Here is a 27530-nt window from a genome sequence, read left to right as displayed (position 1 = left end):
GATTGGTCAAGTGCAGTTATTCCACCGTCTGCATCATGTAATATATACTCCATCACCCCAGCACTAGCGATATGAACAAAAACATAAGACGTTGTTGTGTAAATTGAATGTATGCAATTAATTATTTAGAAGAATTTAAATGTACATTTTTTTGCGCATTAACTGCATCTTTGTTGAATGTCAGGCATATTTCAATGTCAGTGACATGCTCCTTTTATACACATGGAAAATGTGATTCGCATAAGAATTTGGATGTAGGTTCCTTTAAATTAAAGAAAATGTAAGGATTATTAATCATTTTTATTTACTGACACAAATCATGGCTAGTATTAACAGCGAATATCAGAACGCACTTCACTTCTACTGGCTGATTTTGAACAACTGTAAATAAACAATAATAATAATACATAAATATAACAACAAAAATAATAATTAACTTTTAAAAATTCTTCATTGACTGACATAAATATTTTAAAGTTATTTTAAGATCAGGTAGAAATAGAAACAGTTGAACAGTTTGCCTTTTTTGAGTGCAAGAAGAAGGTTAAAAAAGAAGAAGGCTAGGTTAAGGGGAAACAGTACAGTTAAGGGATAGAAAAAATCATATGCTCAGTAAAACAACAGAAGACAATGGGGTGTCTATCTGGCAGGGTCAGAGAAAGGTTGTCTTGTTTTCTTAAGTTCAGTCTTATTCAGCAGATGATCTCTCTATCTCTCTCTCACTCGCTGCAGTTAATGGTGGTTGGTCTTTGTGGACTGAGTGGTCACCTTGCAGCGTGAACTGTGGGAGAGGAGTTCAGAAGCGTTCTCGGACCTGTACTAACCCAGCTCCTCTGAATGGAGGAGCATTCTGTGAGGGCATGTCTGTGCAGAAGATCACCTGCAATGCTGTCTGCCCAGGTCAGATCCCTTGTCAACCTTAGTACATTCCTATATAATGGCTCCAGCATCTTAACTCACAATAATGCTCAAACATAAGTGTATATTATAGCACTGATGAGATATTCTTTATATCCATAATCCATTAGGCATAGGGCTTGACATAAATAAATACTGTAGACATATTTTCACTCTATTTCATAATTAATTCATAATAAAGCTTATAAAGATTCTTCTGGCAATCCAAAACTGAAACACATTAATGAATTAATTATTTATTCCCCATCTGTCACACACTTGACGTTGTGTCTATGAGTTGAAACTAGGGGTTGCTCTTGCGGAGCCCAGACATCTCTGATCTTGAGAAAAGGCCAATGAGAATTGGCGTGTGGAATTTGCATGCCACTCCCCTGGACATACGGGTATAAAAGGAGTGACGCTGCACATCCACATCAGATTTCTTCTCTGGAGCCGAGAGAGCAGTCACAGAGCTGAATTCCTCTGCCGTCTTCATTCATCTCTCCAAGTTGTTGGTTCTACGGCGCTTTCCAGCGGTTCTCCCCCTTGCACACTACGCTGTGCTGCGCACACACCCCTGGGTGCTTCAGCAGCAAAAAAAGAGATCACGGAGTGAATAACTTTGTTTATATATATATATTTATAGTCCCATATATATATATATATATATATATATATATATATATATATATATATATATATATATATATAAACACAAATAAAAGAGTATATTTCTTTAAAAGTGTGGCGCAAATGGTGATGCGTCTTTTTTCAAGATGTCTTTCCGTTTGTGTGTATTTCCTGGTTGCGGTCGTTGTCTCTCCCCGTCTGATGGCCACGATCGCTGCCTCTCGTGTCTGGGTGCTACCCATGCGGAGTCAGCGTTTGTGGATGGTTCATGCCCTCATTGCGAGGGCATGACCGTGGCTATGTTACGGTCACGACTTGCCTTCGTAAGAGCGCAAGCCACCCCAGCCGCTCCCCGACTCGGTCCTTATACCTACGGGTATGAGGCAGTGTCGGCTAGCACTGGGGGCGATATGGAGACCTCAGTGGGAGTCTCTCTGCCGGGTATAACCCCACGGACCTCCCACTCCCCGTCACACTCGTTTGCTCCTTGCCGGTTCGCTTCACGGCAGACCCGCAATCTCGTTCAGAGCGCCTGACAACGATGAGATCTCGATCGCGGCATCGGAGAGCGGGTTCGTCATGTCTGACACCGAGGACTCGGCTGGACTCCCACCCTCGGGTGTGGCGGCTCAGTCGCAGGCTGACACGGAGCTGACAGCCATGCTTGCCTGGGCAGCCGCGAGTGTCGGGCTGGAGTGGAATCCTCCGCCTCCCCCCGTTCCTGGGGCCAGAGCGCCCTGCTGGCCTACGAGCCCATTCTACCAGGGGTGTTGCAGCTTCTTGGGCATTGTCCCATGGTGCCTCTCTAGCAGAAATATGTAGAGCCGCGGGTTGGGCAACACCTAACACCTTTGCAAGGTTCTATAACCTCAGGGTTGAGCCAGTTTCGTCCTGTGTGTTATCACAGGTAAGTTGGGGTCAGCTGGCCGGGTGTATTGCTTGTGCATAGCTTTTTTCCCCTCCCTTGAGGCGAAGACATGCGCTCTTTCCCCAGTTGCGTACGCAGGAAGTGTGAACCCTGGACATTCTTCCTTTCTAGCCTAGCTGCCGTCAAGTCTTCGGTAAGGCTCGCTGCCACCCTGGTATGGGCGTTACTAGGCCACCGTACTGAGGTAAGTGCTCCACATGTGCTGGTTGTCCCCTTTGGCAACCCCTTGTGATGTATATCCTGCAAAATGGTTTCCCTGCTGGTAAACTGCGTCTTCCTTGGACAAAGGGCCCTCTGCCCTTGGTCGCCGTGTTTGTAGTAACTCCTCCCCCCTTGGGTAGGATCTACCATGACGCCGCTCAACACAATGTGCTTCCGCTCCTAACTGGTAAGACCGTGTGTGTATTCCACCTAACCCCCCTTGGGGCCGGGTGTGGTCTCCGTGGTGTCCTCCTCGTTGGAGGGACACCCCGCAGCTTGGACCATATATTTGGTCCCCAGCCGAACTATTTTGTTCCTTTTACAGGGGAGAATATTAGAGAGAAGGCCCCGGCTGAGCCAGCCAGTCCTTATACTTCTGAGCAGTTAGCCTTTCCCCTAGGTGCAGGGGACTGCTTCATGCCTGCCAGTGTGTTGGGGGTAGTTATGTGACGGCTTGCTGCGCTGGGTACGAGGCACACAGAGGTCTGCCCGTCTCGCACCGCCAGTCTGCGTAACTCGGTTCAGCTCTTTTGTTGCGTTTTCCATGGGGACCCCTAGTGTGAACTCATCGACACAACGTCGAGTGAGTGACATATGGGGAACGTCTCGGTTACTGACGTAACCTCCGTTCCCTGATGGAGTGTCCCTCCGGCCACAACACTGAACCAACCGCTGAAAGCACCGGGTCTTTGGCTCGGCTCCTCAGGGCGATACCTGATGTGGATGTGCAGCATCACTCCTTTTATACCCATATGTCCGGGGGAGTGGCATGCAAATTCCACACGCCAATTCTCATTGGCCTTTTCTCAAGATCAGAGATGTTTGGGCTCCGCAGGAGAGGTACCTAATGTTAACTCATCGACACAACTTCTCGTTCCCTCCATCATGGAACGGAAGTTACGTCAGTAACCGAGACGTTAATCATGCAATGCAAATATATATATATATATATATATTTGCATTGCATGATTAATTAAATATTTAATTAATTAATGTGTTTCAGTTTTGGATATATATATATATATATATATATATATATATATATATATATATATATATATATGATGACTGACAAGAAACAAAGTACATTTCTAAAAAGAAAAAAACATGTTAATTGGTCTAATTTGGAGTATTACATTTGCTCTAATTGCTTTCAAAATTAAACTAATTGAGTGAGGTTTTTTTTGTAGAAAGCACATTAAATAGTTGTACTCTTCACCATTACATAGCTCAGTTATTTATCAAGAATTTGTCATTAATTTAATTTAAATGCCATCTTACCTAATTGCTCATAACTCAAATCTTAATATCCCAAACTTTTTAAGCATCTGTCCAATTAGGCATAGTTTAATTTCACAGTATAGGTTTCCTAACACCTTGTTGGAATCCATCTGCAAAAGTAACACATTTTCCTGAGTGAGCAACTTACTGTAAGTGTATTTACAGTGCATATTCATATATTACATAATATACAGTACATCCTTTTTTTTTTCTTTTTATTAACAGACAGACATACAAACCAAAATAGTGCATTAACGAACAATATAGTAATTCCATAATTCCAGAAGTGAAAATAACAGTGTGTGTGTGTGTGTGTGTGTGTGTGTGTGTGTGTGTGTGTGTGTGTGTGTGTGTGTGTGTGTGTGTGCATAAGCAAAATAACCATTTATTATTTATTACCATCATCATTACCATCACCACCACCACTCCTCACTACCAACATGCTGCCAACATTGTATCAGTCAATTTTTATTTCTATTCTTATTTCCATCTTTCCTCCTATGTAACAATTACCATTGTCAGCACTCTTCAAAAATAAAAGATAATTTAATAAGATAATATAAGATAACCCTCCCCCCACATCTCTTCAATCCCTATTTTCTCCTAAAAATTATTATTATTTTTTTTTTTTTTGTATTTTTTTTTTTTTTGTATGTTATGTGTAGTGTTTAATGTGCATTAAAACAAGGGGTACAGTGTGAGAGTGTCTCAACTTGGGACAGAGATGCTGTCCCATGGAAACCACTCCTCTCCTGTCTTGCCTGCCTAAGTGTTTGAGGTTTTTCAGTGTATATATACATACATACATTTTATTTTATTTTTTATTTTTTTCTCCTTTTTCCTTTCCTTTTTTTCCCCTTTCCCCCTTTCCCTTTTTCTCTTTTCCTCTCTATTCTACGTTGTGATGCATTAAAAACACATGAAAAGATTAGGGGGGAATTTTGGAAACAATCAATTGATTTAACTACAGCAGTAGTGAAAACACCAGGTTAGTAATTCCAAAACAGTACTAACAATGGTAATAATAATAATAGTATTAATAATAACAATAATGATACTGATGACAATGATGGCAATGGTGATAGCAATGATGAGAGCAACGACAATAACAACAGCAAAAATAAAAATAAATAAATAAATATATATATATATATATATATATATATATATATATATATATATATATATATATATAGTAATCATAACAGTAACAATAATGATAATAATGGCAATGATGACAAAAATAACAAAAATATAGTAATATCCGTGGGTTGATTAAAAAGGTGGGAGGAGTCGAAGTTGAAAGGAGAGAGAGGATTCATAGTTGTAAGAGATCAGAAAGTGTTGGATGGCAGAGGTCGGTTTCAGATGCGTAATTATTAGGGGGAGATGTGTATTCCATTATAATGAAGTCTGTAATAAGATTTTTCCAATGGTTAATGTGTATCTTGTTACAAGTTTTCCAGTTCATGAGGATAGTTTTCTTTGCGATGGTTAGAGCTATGAGGAGCATTTTAGAGTTTATAGTCCCCCAACAAGCAAAGAGAGGGCGATAGTGGGATGTGGTAGCCGACCATAGTGGATAGTGACTGTGTGACCTCTTCCCAAAAGTGCTTGATTGGAGTGCAGTGCCAGGTTGCATGGATGTATGTATCTATAGAATTGTGATTGCAATGTGTGCAAACTTCTGATGTGAAACCCATTTTGGCTAATCTATTGCCCGTGTAATGTGTTCTATGAAGTGTTTTGTATTGTATTAATTGAAGATTCGCATTTTTGGACATGAGAAAGATGTTTTTACAGATTTGGGTCCAGAAGTTGGTATCAGGAGCTATTGAAAGATCGTTTTCCCATTTTATTGTTGGTAAGTCTATGGTCTGAAGTTGATTTGAAATCATTTTGTATATTTTAGAGAGAAGTTTCTTTGGAGAGGAAATGTTAACCGAGCCACCTTCGATGGCTCAACCTTCCAATCTCCATAATTGGCAGGATAGCATTAATAAAAATGATGACTTTACCAAAAATTAATTATCTATTTTCAATGATTCCAACCCACCCCACACTCACCTGGTTTAAATCACTAGACTCCATTATCACTCACTTCTACTGGAAAAATAAAACACCAAGGATAAAACTCACTACACTACAAAAAAACAAGGTTCAAGGAGGACTAGAAGCACCAAATTTGTATTATTACTCAATGGCTAACCAACTGCAATACATATACAAATGGATCCACCCCACCCAATCCGATACTATATGGCTAGATATAGAACAATCACTATGCAAAGAATTAAATATAGCTGACATACCATTCCTCACCAAATCAATAAAACAACACACATGTTTTAATGCAGTAACTATAGCTGCCACTCTGACAGCCTGGTGGAAATTTCACCAAATCACAAATTCTATACTAGCTCCATCTAACCTCACCCCACTGTGGAATAACCGTGACTTCATAAGCTATAAGAAAACACTGAATTTTGGCACATGGGCTGAAAGGGGTATCACCAACATTAACCATATTTTCAAAACTAACACATTAACAACATTTCCGCAATTGGCCCAGGAGTTTGGCATCGGGAGCAATTAATTTTTAAAATACTTACAACTGAAATCTTCTGTTCTGGCAAAAATAAACATCAGAGCCACAAATTTAGAACTTCCACCGGCAATATACAGTACATCCTACATACCTAACAATATTGTGTAAATGCTGCAGCACACAAGCATGAATTAAACACTGTTGTGTTTGTTATCATTTAAAAAAAATAAAGAGTAAGAACTCAAGTGGGTAGTTCTTCTTTTTTTCTTGCTTTACTTTCCAACTTAACTCAGATAACTAACAACACACTGTTCACACAAGGGTGGCCAACAAACATCTATATCAGAGTTTTACTTCAAGAGTGGCCAACCAATGTCTTTCACTAAATATACTACATTTCCTCCCCTCCATAAAGGAAGTTTCCAAAACAAACAAATGTCTTCTTCAATAAAACAATGCAAACTTTTCTCTGAAAATAAAGAGACATAGAAAATCACATGGCTATAATGTCTCTTGTTTTAATCAGTTCTTATAAATCAAGACGCTGAGGAGGTTTACAAATGCAGATAGGATAACGTTTCTCTTCACGGGTAGGAATTGGTGATTTGCCGCTTGAATTGGGGACACAGCAATATCTGGTGGTGCTGTAGTGGCACATTCATTGGTAGTGGTTACAGTAGATGTGAGTGGAACATCTGTTGGAAAATGTTCCAGAGAAACAGTTTATTTTCTCAACTGATCAATGTGCCTTCTCCAGATGGTATTTGGTGCAACCTCCACAGTGTTAGAAAGTGCTCCTGTTTTTTCCTTGATTTTTGCAGGCGTCCATTTGCGATCTCTTCCACAGTCTCTAGCAAGCACACAATCTCTAATTTCCAACTCTTGTGTTTTTCCTCCTCCTTGTGATTGTTTCAGCTGTTTGTCCTGTATGGTTCTTTTCACATTTCGTCTCAGGTAAATACAAGGATCTTTCAGGAACAACATGGCAGGTGTTCGGTTGGAGGTAGCATGAGTTGCATTACGATATGCAAATGAGAAATTGTGCAGCTTTTGATTTAGTGTGTTCCTTTCATCAGTCATTGGACACAGTGCATTTTTCAAGCTTTGCACAAATCTCTCAGCTAAGCCATTTTTAGCTGGGTGATATGGCGCTTAGGTCACATGCTTGACTCTATTGTTCTTTAGAAACGTCTGAAACTCTGGGGCCCATTGTCGCTCACCAGCTGTTCTGTACCACCTGTCCCAGCAAAACGTTCTCTCAGCACTTTTACAGTTCTGGTCATTTTGAACATGCATACACAACAACTAGAAACATAGTGTTCATGAAAGGTCCAGCAAAATCAACATGAATCCTTTGCCATGGCAACACAGGCCATTCCCAAGGGTGGAACGGTGCAGTTTTCGGCATCTTTTGATCATGTTGACATCCTGAGAAATGCATGGCAAGCAGCTCAATCTGTCGATCTTTTCCTGCCCACCATACAAAGCTTCTTTCAAGTGACATTATCTTCACTACTCCAAGGTGTCCATCATGAAGCTCCTCTAAGACTTGGTAGTATGATGACTCTTAACCCCCTCATGATGCAACCTCCAACTAGTCAGTTCATCACGGTTGGTAGAACTGGGCAAACCGAATCTTCTGTTCTGCATTCCAACCAATTTGTGTAGCTGCAAATACCTGGGACAATGTAGGATCTCTCCTTGTTACTCTTTTAATCATTTCAGCTGTAACAGGAGAACCCTCAAGCTGAGCAAGAGTAAAGACATCATATGCTTTCTTTGCTGAGTTTGTGTTAACTAAGTCTAATGTTAGACGTAAAATCTGTCAGCATTTGAATGTCTGTGCTTTCTTTTGAACTCAATCGGGTATTTATGTCCTCCCAGAAACAATGCCCGCCTCTGCATCTGTGCTGCTGCAGTTAGAGGTACTCCTTTCTGAGAAATAAAGATGGAAACCAATGTCTGATTGTCAGTAACCAAGGTCAATTTGTTCCCATTCAGATTCTGATTGAATCGTTTCACACCCCAAACTAGACTCAGAGCCTCTCTATCAATCTGTGCATAATTTCTTTCTGAAGTGCTGAGGGAGTGTGAAGCGAAGGCTATAGGGCGTTCAGTTCCATCACATATTACATGCAATGACACCACCCAAATGCCATAGGGTGAGGCTTCGCATGCCAACATCACAGGTTTTTGTGGGTTGAAATGAGTCAACACTGCATCTGACATCACCAGTTTCTTTGCTTCCTGAAACTCTTGTTCACATTGCTTTGTCCACATCCATTTCCTGCTTGTTCCTCCAATCAACTTTGGACAGTATCCCTTCCGTTTCCAGCCGATCCAGCACAGTTTCCACTTTCTGACAAATAGCATACAGGACTGGGCGTGCTTTGTGAAACTTGGGCACTGCATTGTCATTCAGAGTTAATTTCCCATTGATTTGTTTCAAGGATCCTATGCCTGATTCAAACAATGTTACAGTGTTATTCAGCAATTTTTCCAGTTTTCAGTACAAATTGAGGCAGGAACGATGGCTTGCAGAATTTTTGTCTGGTCCCTCAGTCTTTAATATGTACAGATCCAGTTAACTCAGCTGATCATTGTACTTCACAGTAACAGGCACACTCCAAGAGGTACTATGGCCTTACCAGTGTACTTTTTCAGTTTTACAGGCGATGGCTTTAAATTTAAATATTTGGAATGTCTCAAACTCATTCTGTGACATCACTAACACTGCATAGCCAGTGTCTTATTCCATTTACTTGTGGTGTTAGCCAGATTACTACAGATTACTCAAGTAATTTTTCAGACTGTACATTTCTAGATTTGCTAACCATGCACATCCCTGTTTTTCTTTCCCTGAGCCTTGTACTTTATCTCTCTCTCTCACTGTATGATAACTACAAATGACATGCTCTTTGAATGTGTCTGACGGTGTTACATTTCCTGCACGTTTCACTTTTGAATCTGCATTGATTTGCTTTGTGTCCCCCTTTTCCACAACAGTAACACAGCTCACCTTTTTGCGTTATTTTATTTTTTTTACCTACAGTGTTCATTTTATTCACCGACATTTTCACTCCTGATTGTAACTCTACTGCGTCTTTGGCAGCTGTTTCCATGGCGACCATGATTTCTACTGCACGTTTAAATGTGAGCTCTGTCTCCGTGAGCAGCCTCTTCTGTATAGTCTCTTGTAAAATCCCACAGACCAGACGGTCTCTTAGCGCATCATTCAGCCCATCTCCAAACTGGCAGTGTTCTGACAACTTTTTGTGTTCAGCTACATAAGCTGCGATTGATTCTCCTTCATTCTGGTTCCGCTTATGAAACCTGAAGCATTCTGCTTTGAGCAGCGGTTTTGGCGATAGATGCTCCTGCATTGTTTTACAATGTTGTCAAAACTGAGTACAGATGGCTTTGTAGTAGCAGTCAAACTTCTCAGCAATGCGTAGCTTTCCCCCTATTGCATTGAATAACACTGACACATGCTTGTCATCTGCGATGCTGTTTTGTTTTGAAATTCTGCTCAATTTGCTCACAGTATATTATCCAGTCATCCATAGAACTGTCAAATGTTTAAATTATCCAAATATATCCAGCCATCTTTTGCATTTCACTTACTGCTCAACGTTGGAACTTTTTTCTCCCTCCAAAGCGGCTTTTCACTTCTCCCAGAAAAAAGAAAAAAGCCCATCCACGATATAAAAAAAAAGGAAACGCCTCTTTGTTATATCCAAAAACTCCTCCTTGCCAACTGCTGTGTTTGTTATAATTTGACAAAATAAAAGAGTAAGAACTCAAGTGGGCAGGCTGCTTTTTTTCTTGCTTTACTTTTTAAACTGAACTCAGTGTTTACAACAACTGGCTGAGTTCGGAATGGCATAATACTCATACTACTCATACTATTTCTGATATAGACACATATGGGAAAAGCAGTAAGAGTAGAATGAGTAGTATGCCATTCTAAACTCAGCAACTGTTCACACAAGGGTGGCCAACAAACATCTATAGCAGAGTTTTCATCAAGAGCAGCCAACCAATGTCTAACATTCAATATACTATAAACACAATCTTAAACAGCCATGATGTGGCTTGAGAATTCTCAAAAAAGTAACCAAGAAGTTTTTTCCTCCAGTGTCGAAACATGACATTTTTGGATAAACTTTACCTGTAAGTTGGCCAAGGTGCCTAGTCATAGTTGCTCAGCTAAGCATTATGACTCCACTCCCTGTTGAACTTATACAGATGATGGATGGATATAAAATCATTCATAAGGGCAACTGAGTCCCTTGCCTCATTTGCAGATTTGGTGGATAATGTAGAGATAATAAAATTATATCATTTCACTTTTTGGAAAGAGAGTCATTCAGTGTGATACAGTTTGGGATAGTATGAAGTATATATGATTTAAGACTATGATTTAGCTAAAGATAGTATTAAAGAAATATTTCAGCATAAAATGAAAATGTCGGCATCATTTACCCCATGCCATTCAAACCCAGTATTATTTTCTTCCTTCTTTAGAAAACAAAAGGAGATTGTTCGAGCAATTATTTTCCATACAACAAAGATGTCGAGTTATTTTAAATCCAAAGCTTGAAAAAAGACCATTGCACTATATTCAAAGACTTCTGATGTCATATGATAGCTTTGTGTGATGAACAGACACAAATTGAAGTCGTTATTTGTTACGATCATTCATGTGACATGTGAGAACCAGTGGCGTTTGCCTTCATTGACTTCAAACTTGGGGCTGCACATCCCAAGGCGCCATTTTTTAATCGAACAGGTGCGAATGAGATTTGAGAGCAACGGCATAGGGAAAGATTGTCCTATTTTAAGACGATGAAAAAATATTTAATTTGCCTTTAATATAAATTTGCTAAATGTTTGCTGATGTAATGTGCTACCCTGCCATTCTGTTTAAAATGTAGACCATTTGAGACAATGAATCCTATTAAATCACTTTTAATTAAGCTATCCTTACAACTCTTACAATGCCCAGAACAGCTTCTCACCTTTCTTAAATTGCAACCCTGTGGTGTGCTCTGCAGTGGATGGAGTCTGGGAGGAGTGGAGTGACTGGACAATGTGCAACACCCAGTGTGAGAGGCAGAGATTGAGGGAGTGCAACTCTCCACCACCCAGACACAGAGGCAAGATGTGTGAGGGAGAAGCTGAAAGCACAGAGAACTGCACTGGGGGACTGTGTACACAAAGTAAGTATGTGCAAATGCAAAATGATGTGAGACCACATCTCATTTATCAAATCAATAATGCCAGCATCATCATCATGTACTGGTCATGCCATTGCTCATTTAGATTCACAGTTGTTGAGATGTAAGAAATTAGTTCACAGTACTCTTCACTAAGTAGCAATGTTTTAGGAGCTGTTAAAATCATCTGCTAAAAGTGGATGAAATTGACACCATCATCCCTCTCAATGTCTTCCTCATAGCTATTATAATTAGAACACTCTCTGATTTCTCCTTAATGAAGGAGAGAAACATCCTGCAGCCTAAGTGATCCAAAGCCATCTGCCAGTAGCTCCCCATGGCAACGAGGCTGAGCAACAGTATCCACAGCTGATGTTGGCATAGCCTAGAGTTTGACATATAGCCATAATATGAATCAGAGAGTGTATTTGTTACAAGTAATATGGGGATGGTCTGTAATTTTCTTTCTCTATCTTTCTCTCCCTCTCCCCTTCTTTCTTTACTTCTCTTTTTCTGTCTTCCACCCTGCAGATGGAAAGCTGATGAATGATGTTGAGCCTCAGAGTGAGTTATCCTCCACAGTTCATGTGAATACAGATGAGGGAATGAAAAACTCAATTAGCTGTTGTCAATGTAAAATGAGCTCCAGTTTGAATCACTTTGTTACCTTAAATATCATGTGTCGAAATAATTATTCTCATGATAGCACACCTAAATCTATCAATATCCTTAATTAAGATAAGCTCAGTCTTCTCAAATATCTGCTCATATACACTTGGTTAGCTGTATCATTATGTTTATGATAGGTTTAATTTGCAACAAAGTGGCAAAAAATGCATTAGATAAATTAGCATGGATCTGTCCATAGAATCTGAATTTTAATATAGACATTAAAACCAAAAAAAGGATCTATAGAAAGTAAACTCTAGAGACTTTGAGTTTATCCATTGTAAAAAATGGCAGTTAAAAATAAATACATTCCATGTATATAAAATAATCCATTCTGAAATGTTTATGCCTAAAACAATTGTTAAAGAATTGCTAGTGAAAAAAAAAAATCACATTTGGTAATTTGTTGTAATAAAGATATTCATGATATATTCTCTGAAAACAACTCCTATTACATTCTGGCAATTTAATTATTTCTCATGTAAATGTTTCTTTTTTTAGGATGTTCAGCTGTTTTTTGTTTAAAACAAGACTATGAGAATTTACTTACTTTATATTAGGTGTCTTTAACTACTATGTAATTAAAAGGATTGTTCACCCAAAAATGAAGATTCTCTCATAATGTACTCACCCTCATGCCATCACAGATGCGTATATGACTATCTTTCTTCTCCTAACACAAATAATTTTAAAAGAATATCTCAGCTATGTAAGTCAATACAATGCTAGTGAACTTTAAAGGTCCAAAAAGCATATAAAGGCAGCATAAATGTAGCCCAAACGACTCCAGTCTTTTAATACATGTCTACTGAAGCAACAAGATTGGTGTGGGTGAGAAACAGAATAATATTTAATTCCTTTTTACTATAAATCTCCAATTTCCATTCTTCTTCTTTTGTTTTCTTCATGCATATTGCCACCTCCTTGAAGGGATCAGAATTCATGGTATATAAAAAAGAATTTAAATATTGATCTGTTTCTCACCTACACCTATCATATCTCTTCAGAAGACATGGATTTAACCACTGTAGTGATATGGATTACATTTATGCTGCCTTTATGTGCTTTTCAGAGCTTTACAATTTTGGTCACCATTCCCTTGCATTGAATGGACCAACAGAGCTGAGATATTCTTCTAAAAATCTTACAGCGGTCATACATTCTCTTTTATAAGTCGCTTTGGATAAAAGCATCTGCCAAATGAATAAATGTAAATTTATACGTCTGGGATGGCATGAGGGTGATCAGAGAATTTTCATTTTTTTATTAACTTTCCCTTTCATTATTTGATGCAATGCACTTATTATATGTGTTGCATTGTACTTACATTTTAAGTACTGTATACATTTAGTTATATCTGTAATTACACTGTTAATGTTACCCATGAATCTAACCCTAATGTTACTTCTAAACCTACCCATACCTCAACCTTAGTAGCAGCAAATGTGAATCTTGTGATAATTTTGCAGAACTAGTTACAATATAAAGACATTCCATTGCACATATTTTAAAGTTATTGTATAGTAGTTAAAGACACCTAACATAAAGTGGGACAAAGATAATGAGTAAGAATCTGACTTTTTACAGCACAGTCCTTAATATTCAGGTTCTGCAGGTGTCCTTATCAACTTCTCTAAATTTTCTACATATTCATTTCAGATATATTCAAAGTGCCACTCATAGTTTATATATCCTTTAAGATTTAACAGAGTGAGTGATTGGATGTGGTATTTGAACATGCTATATTTAGGGGATGAAATGAGGTGTAATCATTGAATATTAACACACTTCATCAAGCATATTATGTCTTCATTTCTCTCTTGTGTATTATTTAATTTATTTAATATTGAGTTACATTGAAAAATATTGCTTAATATAATACATAATATTAAATATGTATTAGTACCAGGTGCTTCTGTATTGTTTTGAATCTCCTGATTTAAGATGCCATTACAAAAATGTGGCCTTCCATGTGGCTTGATGTGTGAGTTGGGTTATATTGTAATTATTAAAATTTAATCTAATCTAATCTGTTGCATGATGGGCATGCAATTAATTCACCTTTACCCTTCCAGCTTGGACCATGTTGTCCACTTAAACTGTATGTAGTGCATCAGTTTATAAACATACTATTCCTCTCAAGGCATGATTAATGTCCTCAGTGTCCTTTGTGATCTGGCAAGTTCTGGGTTCCCAACTCTCCTGCATCAGAGGTCACTCGGGCCATTGCTGTAGATGCCAGATGAACAGATGTGTCATTGTGTGGGGTACTGGCACACCACACTGCCAGTTATTAAAGTAGTAAGAGACCTGGAATTCACACCTTCAAAACTGCCCTCATGTGCCAAGCATGTCTTTATACACTGTTAAACGTGTGAAAATTGCACCTGTTCCATTTGCAGGTGTCTCATAGATTTGCAAGTCTAACCACGAAGACCAGGCGTGACGGATTTAACTGTCTCTCTAGCTCCAAACAATTTATTATATTTCCTGGTCTGTAAAACCATTTCACCTGCGAAAGAAAATCAACAATTCCCAACAAATATCAATCCTTTGCACATTTCTTGTTTATAAAATTTCCAATGTTCGAATTTTGTATACATATGTCATATTCAGTTTGTTTCTTTTCATTTGGACAATGGAATAGAGCGTTTGCTCATCTGCAATACAATACTTTGCCAAGACATACCTATCGAACTGTCATGTCAGAATGAAATCCAGCAACTCTATTCACAACAGCTTAGAAGTAGTATCTTTATAAACTAATAAGGCTCTTTTGCAGAAGTCTCAGCAATGTGTATCATCTGGGATATGTCCAAAATTGATTTCACAATACATGATAGGTGACCCACTGAGCCTGAGTGTGTGTTTATGTTTGTGTCACAGGTATAGAGAGCTCTACCGATATTGCGCTATACTCTGGTCTGGCTGCGGGGGTGATTGCTGTGGTTGTTCTCATCGTGGCCATCACTTTCTACAGGAAGAGTCAGAGTGAGTACGGAGTGGATGTCATCGATTCATCTGCTCTGGCAGGGGGCTTCCAGTCCTTCAACTTCAAAACCACCAGACAAGGTAAGAGCTCATTGAAGATTAAGTGGCTAGATCTGTCAGACTCATTGATATAAATCAAGACAAAGAAATATGCATCAAAACATTATAAAAACTACTGATTTTGTCAGGACCTACAGATATAATTTTATTTGCTGTAAGATTTAAAGTGGCTCCAAAAGCTATCTGTATACTTTAAGACAAATAAGTCACACTTTTAAATGGCTGAATGTGATTGAATTAGATGCTAAATATCAAACCGAATGGCCCCTGCAAACAAATGACCTTTTCTCTGAACTACCTGAACTTTTGTAACCATTTTTAATAAAAAAGCTACACTATGTATCTTTTGGCCCTCTAGCAGTTAAAAAATGAAACTGCACGCGTCTTGCAGAAGAACATTGTTTTGGTTGTGCTTTGGCTCTGCTCCTCTGCATGGATGAATATTGTTCGAGGCACTGGTGTAAACATGAATACAGGAATCTTATCAGATTGAATGGACAAATAAATATTGAAAGTATGAAAAAGACGGATATTTGACAACGTTCGTTAACATTGCTAGTCTGATAAGATCAAACGTTGTAAAGTTTTTTTAACTGCAGGATATTCTGGCCAAATAGACCATGGTAGTATCTATGTTATATATTGTCATTGTTACTAACCAGTGGTCAACATCATTCTCAATCAAGTCTATCTATCAAGACTCACATGTCCTTGGCAAGCCTAGGACTAAAGGATTTATTTATATAAATGATTGCATTATAAAGAAAAATACACACGTGTGATAGAAAGTAAAATGTTTTGCACTGATTACAGTATAATTAATGTATTTATTGTGTGATTACATAATTATACATAAACCATATCAATAAAATATCTTACCTGTTGAGTAAGAAAAAAGCCATCTCTGGGTCACTTTTAAATCCTCTCAGTTGTTGCTACCTCTGAAAAGCCAAGCCGATGTTGAATCATGTTTTATTACAAACTCTGTCACTTTCCCTTTTTTCTTGTAGACTCTCTGTTCAGGGTTCCCCGTCTGTTGCTCTCTTCGACGTTGTGTTAGAGAAGCGACACTAGGGGTCTCTCTTGAGCACCGAATATACCTCTGATCTATGAAAAAAGGCCAATGAGAAGTTGGCAGTCAGTATTTGCATACCCCGCCCCCAGACATACGGGTACAAAGGCGAGGCAAATACTAGAGTTCATTCAGAAAATGTCTTCGGAGCCGATGGTTGTGCATGCTGTTCACGTGAAATCACACCAGTTCCAGTATTCCTCTGACACTCTGCATGCTCTTGGATTCAGGGCGCATTACAGCGGAGATTTCTCCTTCTTGCACAGCAGTGCAAATTGCCCCTGGGCACTTCGACAGTGCAGAAACCCAAACTCTAAGAGAGTTAAAAGAGTGATTTTCTCTAAAAGAGCAAAAAAACAGCAGCGTTGAACGTCCTTTTCAGGACGCGTCTTTTTAAAGACGTGTTTCCGCCACTGTGTAGTTTGTGGATGCGGTTGATTTCTCCCCACCTCTGATGGTCATAAAAACTGCCTGGCGTACCTGGGTTGTGATTACACGCAGGCAGTGTTTTTATGAATGGTCTATGTTCTCAGTGCAAGAACATAGCTGAGGCAGCATTGCGGTCGCAGGCTTTCTTTTGTCATGAGTGAAAGCCACTTCAGCCGCCCCCCGCACCTCGCCTCTTTCCCACGGGATTGGGGCAGGCGCCGCAGGCGATGGAGGCGATTTGGCAGAAAATGACGGGCTGTGTTCGCGGGGTAACCACCCACCTCCCCAGCACGCTTGCTTGCTCCCATCTGAGCTCGGGATGAGTGCGGCCTGCTTCTAAGAATTGGATGACGATAATCACCACTGCATCAGAGAGCGTTACAGCGGCGCCTGATGTTGATGGCTTGTCTGCGCCGCCACATTCGGGTCTGCGTGCCCAGACTGAGCCTGATGCACAGAGGTCCGCTATGCTTTCCCAGGTACCGCGAGCACGAGGCTGGACTGGAAAATCCCTTCCCCTCCCCCTCACGGCTACTTGATTGGTTCCACGGGCACCCCTCGGTTCCTTTCTTCCCGGACGTGCATGATGAGCCACGCGCTCAACGGCTCTCGCTACCCTCGACGGCGGAGCACAGACATGCCGCTTCCGCCCTGCACGCCATGGCCCTCCTGCAGTCCACCAGGCCAAGGCGCTTAAAGAATTGCACGTGGGTAGCCCTGATCCCGACATGCTGCAGGAACTGCGCTCAGCGACCGACCTCGCCCTTAGAGCCACGAAGGTCACAGCGCAGTCACTCGGGCAGGCGATGGCCACCCTCGTGGTCCAGGAACGACACCTATGGATGAACTTGGTCAGTTCTCCGTGGTGAAGATACAGACGGAGGCGATCTCTCAGATCCTGCCCCGCCGCAAGCCTGCGCCTGGGGTCATGCCCCGTCTGCTCGCCGAGGGTGTCCCCCTGCGATGAAACAACAAGCTGCTCCAACTCAACCTGGGCCCAGCTCTCAACCCACGCGTCGAGCGCTCCGCAGGAAGTAGTCGCCCCCCATCTCACGGACCCCCTCGAGGACCCAGAAGGCTCCCAGGCGCTCCTGAGACGGACAACCCAGAGCCCAAGAAGTTAGCTCCGGAGATGGTAAGACCACTCCGTTCCCAGGTGGAGGGCCGGGAGGAGAATCTTCTTTTGAATTTTTTTAATGGCATCCACATACTCAATTATCTCGACGACTGGCTCAGACTGGCCCACTCATGAGAGTTACTATGCGCTCACAGAGACCAGGTGCTCAGGCACCTCAGCCGCTTGGGTCAACCGAGAAAAGAGCAAGCTCACCCCGGTTCAGAGCATCTCCTTTCTCGGCATGGAGTTAGACTCAGTCTCAATGTCTGCACGTCTCACCAACGAGCGTGCACAGTCAGTGCTGAGATGCCTCGCCAAATTCAGGCCAGATACAACGGTCCCTCTAAAACTCTTCCAGAGGCTCCTGGGGCATATAGCATCCTCCGCCGCAACCACGCTGCTGGGGTTGATGCATATGAGACCGCTTCATTGCCCATTGCCCGCTCTGGTACGCCCGAACAGAGGCTCCCCATTGGGGCAAACGCGCTGGCACACAGCTGGCCCGTGGGGCTACGCAAGTATGCATTTCCCTTCTTGCACAGGTGATGTGCAAGGTCAGGGAGGACGAGGAACAAATCACACTAGTGGCTCCCTATTGGCCCAACCGGGCCTGGTTCTTGGACCTCGTGCTCCTCGCGGCAGCCCCTCCCTGGCAAATTCCCCTGAGGAAGGACCTTCTTTCATCCGCATCCAGACCTCTGGAAACTTCACGTCTGGTCCCTGGACGGGACACGGAAGATGTAGCTGGTCTACCACCTACCGTCGTAGACACGATCAACCAAGCCAGAGCCCCTTCTACCACGCAGCTCTACGCCCAAAAGTGGCGCTTGTTCACAGATTGGTGTTCTTTCCGGGCTGAAGACCCACAGAGGTGCGCAGTTAGGTCAGTGCTCTTATTCCTGCAAGAGAGGCTGGAGGGAAGGCTGTCCCCTTCCACCCTAAAGGCGTATGTCAGACTCAGAGGTCTCTCTTGAGCACCGAATATACCTCTGATCTATGAAAAATGGCCAATGAGAAGTTGGCAGTCAGTATTTGCATACCCTGCCCCCGGACATATGGGTACAAAGGCGAGGCAAAAACTAGAGTTCATTCAGGATTTTTCTGAGGAGCCGGAAATGGTTCGGCTCAGCGACGTGGCCGGGAAGACACCATCAGGGAACGGAGGTTTCATTCGTAACCTAGATGTTTCTTTGTTTACAACCGGTGATTCCCCTGAGGTTTGCCATTTTTAATGATCTATGGTCAATTTTCTTCATTTGTTGTGACGTCAAACTTTCATTTTCAGCTACTCCTACACCAAACATGTGCTACTGAAGCCAGAGCTTATTTTCTCTGTGTACGGATATGATGGCAGCACTCACAGGCGAATGACATATGTATGCAATTCCCTGCAGAATCTGTCCCAACAGCTCTAAAATATAAATATTTTTGTTATAGGTTTATCTGAGTGTATTTGGGTAAAGACATTGTTTGGAAGATGTTGAATTTTCTCATTAATAAAACATTTTAACAAAAAAGTTACATGTGTAGCTTTAACCAAGGTCAATTTAGGGGCCGTATGAAATCAGTGCCCTAGCAGTGTAACCAGAGGTATAATTCCTCACATTAACTATAGGCTTGTGCAACAAAGTTTAACAACTAGAAATATATCAAGTGTCCCGTTATTTTTTGGGGGGCACTGTATGCTATTGCTTATATACACATATTTTACTGAAAGGCACATGTGATCTAACTAACTTGGCACTTCATATTTTGCCCTACATTCACTCTTTCACCCACAAAAACCTTCCCTCAGGGACCACACATTCACAACTAAAAAAACTATAAACCTGAAATCCTTTGATGGATGTGAAAACCATGCTATGTTGAACATCAATTCTGCTTTTTTGTTTACAATACCGATAAGTTTTGTTGACAAGTGTCTGTGGTCACGTGACCAGCATTTGTTTCCACTCTACACATCCATATTGACACTGACACTTTTGGGTCACAACAAGTGATAGCCATCACCTCACAGGGTAATCAATCCCAGCAGCTTGTGACAGCACACAGAAAGGCTGCACTGGAGCTGCGACAAGCAGCTTGCGTTTACTGTGCTCAAGGCCTGGGGAAGCAACACCCCCCTTTTGTATATAACAGGAAAGAAGGGGATCAGCTGAGCCGCATCTGTCAGGTCATCAATCCTATTTAAAAAGGCCAACTTTCACCCTAGCTCCCGCTGTGCCCTCCACTAAGAGCTATTATATTTCCTATCAGCTTGCAGGGAAGACCAAACCCCACGCAATGGTAAAGGGAACATGTTGGAGGTTGATTCAGTGGCACAGAGTGAAGCATGACAAATGGCCAAAACTGAAGCTTCACTAAACAGTTATTCATTTCACAAGCTGATCCCCAGGAATATGTTTAGTTGATGATATGCTATATGATATAATTTTCTGTATTTTGATGTAGTTATATTGCTCATAAGTTGCGTTTTCCAGGCTCATGGGGAATGGGGAATTAACTCAGTTCTCAGTTATGTTTCATTTATGTATCAACTTTGTATCTGATGTTTCTTCTAAAATTTCTTTGGAGAATAAGAATATATGGGATATATAGTAAGCATATAATATTTATAGCAAATAAATATAATGATACACTCACTGAGCACTTTATCAAGAACACTATGGTTCTAATAAAGTGCCCAACGTGGTCTTCTGCTGTTGTAGCCCATCCCCCTCAAGGTTGAAAATGTTGTGCATTCTGAGATCCTATTCTGCTCACTACAATTGGACAGAGTGTTTATCTTAGAGTTTTCGTAGCCTTTCTGTCAGCTCGGACCAGTCTTGGCTGCATTTCCCAAAACCATTGTAAGCCTAAGTAGATGGTTTCTACGATCAATTTAGGCTTATGATGCTTTTGCGAAATGAGGCCGTATACTCCGTTGACCTCTCTCATCAACAAACTGCCGCTCATTTGATGTTTTTTGTTTTTGGCACCGAGTAAACTCTAGTAACTGTTGTCAATGAAAATCCCAGGAGATCAGCAATTACAGAAATACTCAAACCAGCCTGTCTGGCACCAAAAATCATGCCACTTTAGAAATCAATGAGATACTATTTTTTCCCATTCTGATGGTTGAAGCTCCTGACCCGTATTTGAATGATTTTATACATTACACGATTTTATACATTGCACTGCTGCAACACGATTGGCTGAATAGATAATCGCATAAATGAGTAGGTGTACAGGTGTTACTAATAAAGTGCTTGGCGAGTGTATAATTAATGTGCATTGAAATACTTGGAAATGTTGTGATTTTTTATGAAATATGTTTTAGTTCATATTGAAATTTCTGACTTTCTATCTTGGAAAATCTGAGAACAGTTTGTGAGATTGTTGAGATTAATACCTCTTCTATAGCCACTTGTATGGGGTAAATCTCTTCTGAATATCTAAAAGATACACGTGAGATTATTGGGTCTTTTTCTCAGGAGCAAAATCTGAGCAGCAAATTGTTTTCCATTTAATTTCATTGCTTTTTTAGGAGAAAAAATTTAGATATTAAATTTTTTTGTGATTTTTCTTTCCTGTGGGTAGTGAGAAATTCATAAAATAGATATTTGCATGGTTCATTCTATTATATTTTAGATCAAATGTTATTATTCTGTCGCCATGACATTTGTTGATTTTCTTAGTGTGTACTTATGATCAAGTCTCTTATATATTTCAGCTGGCTCTCTAAATCCCAGGTAACAGTTTAGACTCTGGACCATTGCCCATCTTACTGCATTAGCTCTGCTGTTGAAATCTCAGCCACTGAATCATTTTAATCACAAATTTATTCCAAATCTTTGCTGCAAGGTATCCGGCTACATCCCTGTTTCATTAACTCCTATCATCCTGCTGCCTTGCCCTTTCATTTAACTCTGTCACTTTAAAGATTTTCTGCCACACAGTGATCAGATACGAAGAGGAAAAAACTATTTGTTGTTGGTGTGAATTCAAGATGTTGAACCATTTAACAAACTCTAATTTCAGTACAAGTCTGGTAAAACTGAAATCAGTTTTCTGCTAGCTAGTAGTTAAAGGGTAATGTAATGTAAAAAACTTTACAGGACTACTAAAATTCAGAAGACAGGCCCAGTTTCACCCTGTCACAAACCTTGACCTGTCCAAGCTTGCTGACTACAAATATCCCAAACACTTGACATGATCAGCCCAGCCTGGGGTAATTAACGATTTTCCTAAAAATAAAAGACCCATTAGCCTCATGCCTCAAACCCCTCACTGTGGAGCAGCTGGCCAGCAAGGACTAAGTGACTCAAATTTTAGAGCTACTTTGACACCAGGATGAATCGTGGGAGCTCTGGGATGGTATGTGTGTGCTTCAGATTGGAAAAGGTGGGAGAGTAAAAGCGAGGGATAAAGTCGAGAACAAGCTGGAAGATGGCAAAACTCTTTAAAAACAAAAAGGTGACATAGAGTTCAATTGTGTTTGTCCTTTTGAGTAGGTAAATTATACAGTGAAATACAAATGCCCAGTAATGTCACTGGGGAATGTACTGCTTTTTAAACATGTAAGCTCAATGCCTGGAAAACTTTGCTAATGGACAGTGACAAGTCATTTAAGGATGTGACTGTTAAAATGAGTCAATGCATGTAAGCAACTGTTGTCATAAAAGATCTACTGTGACTAGTGGATTAAGAAGTCAAATAACATGTGGAGCAGCTTAGCTGAGAAGTAATAAAGAGTCTACATTGCATCGTCTTAGCTGAAGAAAACAAAAGAGCCTTAGGTGATTAGCTGGTCTCCAAGTCTGTTCATGTTGGTTAGGCTGGCCTGTTTTTAGAAGGGTTTTGGGTGCTATTCTGCAAGTCAGTCTGGGGGACAAGCAGGTCGACCAGCTAAACACCAGCTTGGCTTAGATGGGAGAGCAGCTATACCAACAGACCATCATCAGAACTAAGGACTAAGGACAATGCTTGTATCTCTCTCTCTCTCTTTTTTTTTTTCTTTTTTTTTTTTGACTGGTGGACTGAGTTTAATTCTATTGAAATGGACTATATAATGTACATCATTATATAAAAATACAGCTTGGAATTAAAAGTGTAAATCTGAATAATAAAGCACCTGATCAGAACCACCATGGTGTCAGTAAATTCTGAAGGGCCAATAAATGTATTGAAAGTACAGAAAAAGTCTGTTAGTTAATTAGTTTGTGCAATTGTATTTACTTTTCTCACATGCTTTTCACTTTTTTTTCCATTTTAAGAGGAGACATTTTTTCCACTTTCCAACACTTCAGAATAAATATTTTAGTCAAAGCAGCGAATTTAATATTTAATCCTTTTCTATTTGCATGCCTTGATTTTCAGACCACTGTGTGCTGCATCGGGTATTACTGGAGTTGGCACTTCATGACCTTATTTAACAATATTCTTTATTTTCGTCTGCATTAACAAATCCTATAAAAACACCCTAAATATTACAGATTTTCTATTTCTTCATCTCCCCAGGCAATCCACTTCTTCTGAATTCTACCATGCAGCCTGATGTAACAGTGGGCCAGACATACAGCAGTCCAATCTGCTTCCATGACTCCATAGACAAAGAGCTCTTTGATCCCCTACCAGACAAGGTAAAAGATCAGAGCACCTTTATGGTTTCACTTGGTGTGTCGGACCGGGCTGAGTACCATGTCAAAGCCCACCAGGAGAGTCTTCCTGCTGCCCTTCACCCAAACTACAGCACAGTAGAGGGCAAGAAGAAGAGTATGATTCCTAATGGACCACACACTCTTGGGAGGGCTCAGTTGAAGACAAGCGCAGTGTTTGGCCACCTTGGTGGCCGATTGGTCATTCCAAACACAGGTAAGATGAAGAATGTGTTTTCAGTCAATTCTGACAGGGAAGTTTAATTAAAAAAAAAAAAATCCATATGATTGAACATAATCTTATCACTGGCCTACAGTTTACAGCAATCTGTTTTGTGAGTACATTTGACAGGATTGTATTTATAAAAAATAAAACATTTATTATATAATTAATCACAATAAATTATTGTGTTTAATATGCAGCCATTGTTTTACTAGATTCAGCTAGCAATGATGAACTTTAGATGCAGGGCAGACAGCTATATTTGTTTACAATTGTTTCTGTAGTCACAGTTTCATTTTTCTGAGATGAAAGGTGCAATATGTAATATTGCTGTACTAAAGCAAAAATTATCATATGTTATCAGAGATTTAGGACCGCCCCTGTGTAGTTTCTGGATGTGGTTGATGTCTCCCCACCTCTGACGGTCATAAAAACTGCCTTGCATTCCTGGGTTGCGATCACACGCAGGCAGCGTTTTTATGAATGGTCTATGTTTTCAGTGCGAGAACATAGCCATGACAGCATTGCGGTCATAGGCTTTCTCTTGTAGTGAGAGAAAGCCGCTTCAGCCGCCCCCCGCGCCTCGCCTCCTTCCCACGGGATTGAGGCAGGCGCCGCGGCTGATGAAAATGATCTGGGGACAATGACGGGCTCCGTTTCGCCGGGTGAACCCCCTCGAAACCCCCCGCCTCCCCGGCCCGCTTGCTTGTTTCTGTCCGAGCTCGGGATGAGCATTCTCTCCAGTGGGTTATGTTTTCAGTGTGAGAACATAGCCGCGGCAGTGTTGCGATCTCTGCTTTCTCTTGTAGTGAGAGAGAGCCATCTCAGCCACGCCCCGCGCCTCGCCTCCTTCCTACGGGATTGAGGCAGGCGCCGTGGCGATGGAGAGCGATCTGGGGAGAATAGCGGGATGCTTTCGACGGGTAAATCCCCGAAAACCTCCGCCTCCCGGCACGCTTGCCTGCTTCCCTCGAGCTTGGGATTAGTGCGGTCCGCTTAACGGCCTACCGTCCGGTCCCTCGAGCTCCCCAGCATTGGATGATGACATCACCGCTGCATCGGAGAGCGTAACAGCGGCGTCGGATGCGGATAACTCGCCTGGGCCGCCACCTTCGGGTCTCCGCCCAGTCTGAGCCTGACGCAAGAAGGTCCGCTATGCTTCCCTGGGCTTAATTGGTTCCGCGGGCATATGCGCCGCTCACAGCCGCGCTCCTCCCTGGATTCCTTCCCGGACGTGCATGACGAGCTGAGCAAGCCCAGCTTCCTCGCTCCTCCACTCTCGCTACCCTCGGTGGTAGAACGGTCCCAGACCGCTCCCCCCTGCACGCCATGGCCCCCTCCTGCAAGTCCACTGGGCCAGGGCACTTCAAAATCTGCACTTGGGTAGTCCTGTTCTTGACGTGCTGCAGGAACTGCACTCGAACAGGCGATGGCCACTCCGTGGTCCAGAAACGCAACGATGGACAGGCAGTACGGGAGGCAGACAAAGCACGCTTTCTCAAAGCGCCCCGTCTCCCAGCTCCGTCCATTCGGCGACACTACTTGGCGACGTCGCCCAGCAGTCCTCAGTGGTGAAGAAACAGACGAAGGCTATTTTCAAGCAAAAAAGCATCCTGCCCTGCCGCAAACCTGCGCCAGGGGCCATGCCCTGTCTGCTCGCCGAGGCGTCATCCTGCGGCTTTCAAGAAAGAAAGAAAGTGGTGCTCCGCCTCAACTAACAAGTGAGTGGGCCCAGCTCTCAGCCCCAGCGTTGAGCCCCCGCAGAAGTTGGATGCCCATCGTCTCACGGACCCCCTTGAGGACCCAGAAGGCTCCCAGAGCTCCTGAGATGACAGACCCAGAGACCGAGATGTTAGCTCGGAGTTGGTAAGACCACTCCGTTCCCGGTGGAGGGCCGGGAGGAGAATTTTTGTTAAATTCGTTACACTCTATAGAGCTATTTCCTTGTTGTCTCTGGGGTCACCTGGCCCGCAAATGCCATTCTCCACGGCACTCTGCTTTCAGGCCTCATCAGTCCCGGCTCCATGGGCGCGGTGTCCCCGCCTTCAGCCTCACGACTGTTCCCGGCCGGCCGGTTCAGGCGAGTCCAGAGGGCGCCAGCATCAGACCTCCTCCTCAGTCCACGAACCGCCCCCTGCGGGTGCACGGAGCAAGGTAAATGCTTTGAGTTTATTCTCAGCAACGGAGCCTCGGGACGCCACGTTGCCTCCCGGCGCCGCGTTACCTGTTCCGCACCGCTCGCGAAGCCCGCCGAGTACGTCCAAAAACTTCGTCCCCTTGGTGCCCCTAGCACGGAGCTTAGAGGTGTGGCTTTCACTGCCCAACCCGTCACGCTGGCTGCACCGGACCATTTGACTTCGGTTCACGCAATTCAGTTTGCCAGGTCTCCGTCCCCCTTCGTGGGCGTACATTTTTCCGCAGTACACGGCCAACATGCCCATTCCTGTCGCGAAGAAATCGCCTCCCTTCTATTAAAGGATGCGATAGAGCCTGTCCCTCCAACCGAAACGAAGAAGGGTGTCTACAGCCCTTACTTTGTTGTACCCAAGAAAGGCGGCGGCTTACGACCGATCTTGGACCTGCGAGTTTTCAATCGGACCTTGTCCAAACTCCCGTTCAAAATGCTCACTTAGAAACAAATTCTATCTGGCATCCGGCATCTAGATTGGTTCGCAGCGGTAGACCTGAAGGACGCATACTTCCACGTCTCAATTTGCCCTCGACATCGACCCTTCCTGCGGTTCGCGTTCGACGGCCAGGCGTATCAGTACATAGTCCTCCCCTTCGGCCTGTCTCTGTCCCCTCGCATCTTCACGAAAGTCGCAGAGGCAGCTCTTGTCCCGCTCCGAGTAGCCAGCATACGCATACTCAATTACCTCGACGACTGGCTCATACTGGCTCACTCTCGAGAGTTACTATGTGCACACAGAGACCAGGTGCTCAGGCACCTCAGCCGTTTGGGGCTTCAGGAAAAGAGCAAGCTCTCCCCGGTCCAGAGCATCTCTTTTCTCGGTCTGGAGTTAGACTCAGTCTCAATGACAGCACGTCTATCCAACGAGCGTGATCAGTCAGTGCTGAAATGCCTCGCTTCCTTCAAGCCAGGCGCCGTGGTCCCGCTAAAACGTTTCCAACAGCTCCTGGGGCATATGGCATCCTCCGGCGGCGCGCGCTGGGGTTGATGCATATGAGACCACTTCAGCACTGGCTCGGACTCGAGTCCGAGGCGAGCATGGCGCCGCGGCACGCATAGCGTAAAGTTACTTCTGCCTGCCGCTAAACCTTCAAACCCTGGACAGACGTCTGCTTTCTAAGGGCAGGTGTACCCTTGCAGTAGGTGTCCGACGCGTTCTGGTCACAACCGGCGCTTCCAAATTGGGTTGGAGCGCCATGTGCAATGGGCGCGCAGCCGCAGGCGGTGGAACCGAGGCCGCTGCGCTGGCACATCAACTGCCTAGAGCTGCTGGCTGTTTGTCTGGCCCTGCAGAAGTTTCTCCCGTTAACTTCGGAACAAACACGTCCTAGTCAGGACAGACAGCACCACGGTCGTAGCCTACATAAACCGCCAAGGCAGAGTACGCTCCCCACATGTCACAGCTCGCCCGTCGTCTCCTCCTTTGGAGTCAGCAGCG

At 42.5% G+C, this 27530-nt stretch overlaps 1 protein-coding gene across 1 annotated transcript in view; it reads left to right on the top strand.

Annotated features, from left to right (window-relative positions):
* Positions 1–27530, top strand: part of unc5db (unc-5 netrin receptor Db) — a 257129-nt gene that overhangs the window by 195207 nt on the left and 34392 nt on the right. The window contains exons 6-10 of the mRNA XM_052093637.1: positions 733–900; positions 11543–11707; positions 12236–12268; positions 15260–15445; positions 23542–23895. Of these exons, the coding sequence (XP_051949597.1) occupies positions 733–900; positions 11543–11707; positions 12236–12268; positions 15260–15445; positions 23542–23895 (906 nt within the window). The remainder of the gene's footprint in view (positions 1–732; positions 901–11542; positions 11708–12235; positions 12269–15259; positions 15446–23541; positions 23896–27530) is intronic.

The sequence above is a fragment of the Xyrauchen texanus genome, chromosome 3 (genome assembly GCF_025860055.1).
Source record: "Xyrauchen texanus isolate HMW12.3.18 chromosome 3, RBS_HiC_50CHRs, whole genome shotgun sequence".
Lineage (NCBI taxonomy): Eukaryota > Metazoa > Chordata > Actinopteri > Cypriniformes > Catostomidae > Xyrauchen > Xyrauchen texanus.
The sequence above is the reverse complement of the archived record's forward strand: the minus strand, read 5'-3'. Positions and strand labels throughout refer to the sequence as shown.